General features: G+C 45.7%; 1 protein-coding gene across 1 annotated transcript; it reads left to right on the top strand.

Moving 5' to 3' along the window:
• Positions 1-107: 107 nt before the first annotated feature.
• On the top strand, positions 108-1,003 carry Pmar_PMAR002445 (glutamate dehydrogenase, putative; the record flags this gene model as incomplete). Its single annotated transcript, XM_002779726.1, has 1 exon — positions 108-1,003. The coding sequence occupies one exon, from the start codon at positions 108-110 to the stop codon at positions 882-884; it is 777 nt and encodes a 258-aa protein (XP_002779772.1). The 3' UTR covers positions 885-1,003.
• Positions 1,004-1,023: the final 20 nt, after the last annotated feature.

The raw sequence follows: 1,023 nt of genomic DNA, 5'->3' as shown, positions 1-1,023 counted from the left end.
CAAGTGATCCGAAGGCATTCTTGGTCACTATTGACGATAAGGATGTAACTCTTCCGAATGGTGATCATTTCAAGTCCGGTGTTGAGGTCCGGAATCACTTCCCTGAGATGGAGTACTTCTCCGCTGATCTCTTCATTCCTTGTGGTGGTCGCCCTGGTACTATTAACATTGGTAATGTTGATAAGACCATGTTCAATCCTGAGACTAAGGAGCTCAAGTTCAAGTATGTTGTAGAGGGTGCCAACTTATTCTTGACTGATGATGCTCGTCGATATCTTGAGGATGCTGGTGTGCAGCTATTCAAGGATGCTTCCACCAACAAGGGTGGTGTTACTTCCAGCAGTATGGAAGTGTTCGCCGCTCTTTGCATGGACACGGCTGATCATGACAAGTTCCTGTGTTCTCGTGATGAGACCAGTGCTCCTCCTGAGTTCTACGAACAATACGTTCAGGAGATTCTTGCCGCTGTCCGTCATAACGCCAAGATGGAGTTCAATGGCATCTGGAAGACTAACCATGAGGTGAAGTATCCTGATGGATCGAGGTATATTCGTAAGACTGATGCAACCATCTTATTGTCGAAGAAGATCAACGACATGCAGTCTTATATCCTTGGCGTCCTCGAGGAACATGATCCTGAGAATGATTGGATGGTTCGTGCTGTTCTCAGACGTTGTGTGCCCAGGTTGCTTCTTGTTCATTGTGGTTTGGATAAGATTGTCGAGAACACTCCCGAGGCTTATCTCAATGCTATGGTTGCCACTTGGATTGCTGACGAGTTCGTCTACTCTAATGGTCTACAGACTAGCGAGTTCGCCTTCTTCCAGTTCATGCGCTCGCTCGAGGAAAAGTCCGAAGGTGAAGTTACCCCTTCCACTATGTAATTTACTAACTTTCTATACACTAGCTATATAAGGCACCGTACATCGGTATCTGCCGAATGTTTTTCTTAACGCTACAAAGAGTTTTTCCTCCCGCATGTCTTAACGGGTATACTATCAACTAAAGCTCGCTTGTATAGTG

The sequence above is a fragment of the Perkinsus marinus genome, assembly GCF_000006405.1.
Source record: "Perkinsus marinus ATCC 50983 genomic scaffold scf_1104296945704, whole genome shotgun sequence".
NCBI classification, from domain to species: domain Eukaryota; phylum Perkinsozoa; order Perkinsida; family Perkinsidae; genus Perkinsus; species Perkinsus marinus.
The sequence above is the reverse complement of the archived record's forward strand: the minus strand, read 5'-3'. Positions and strand labels throughout refer to the sequence as shown.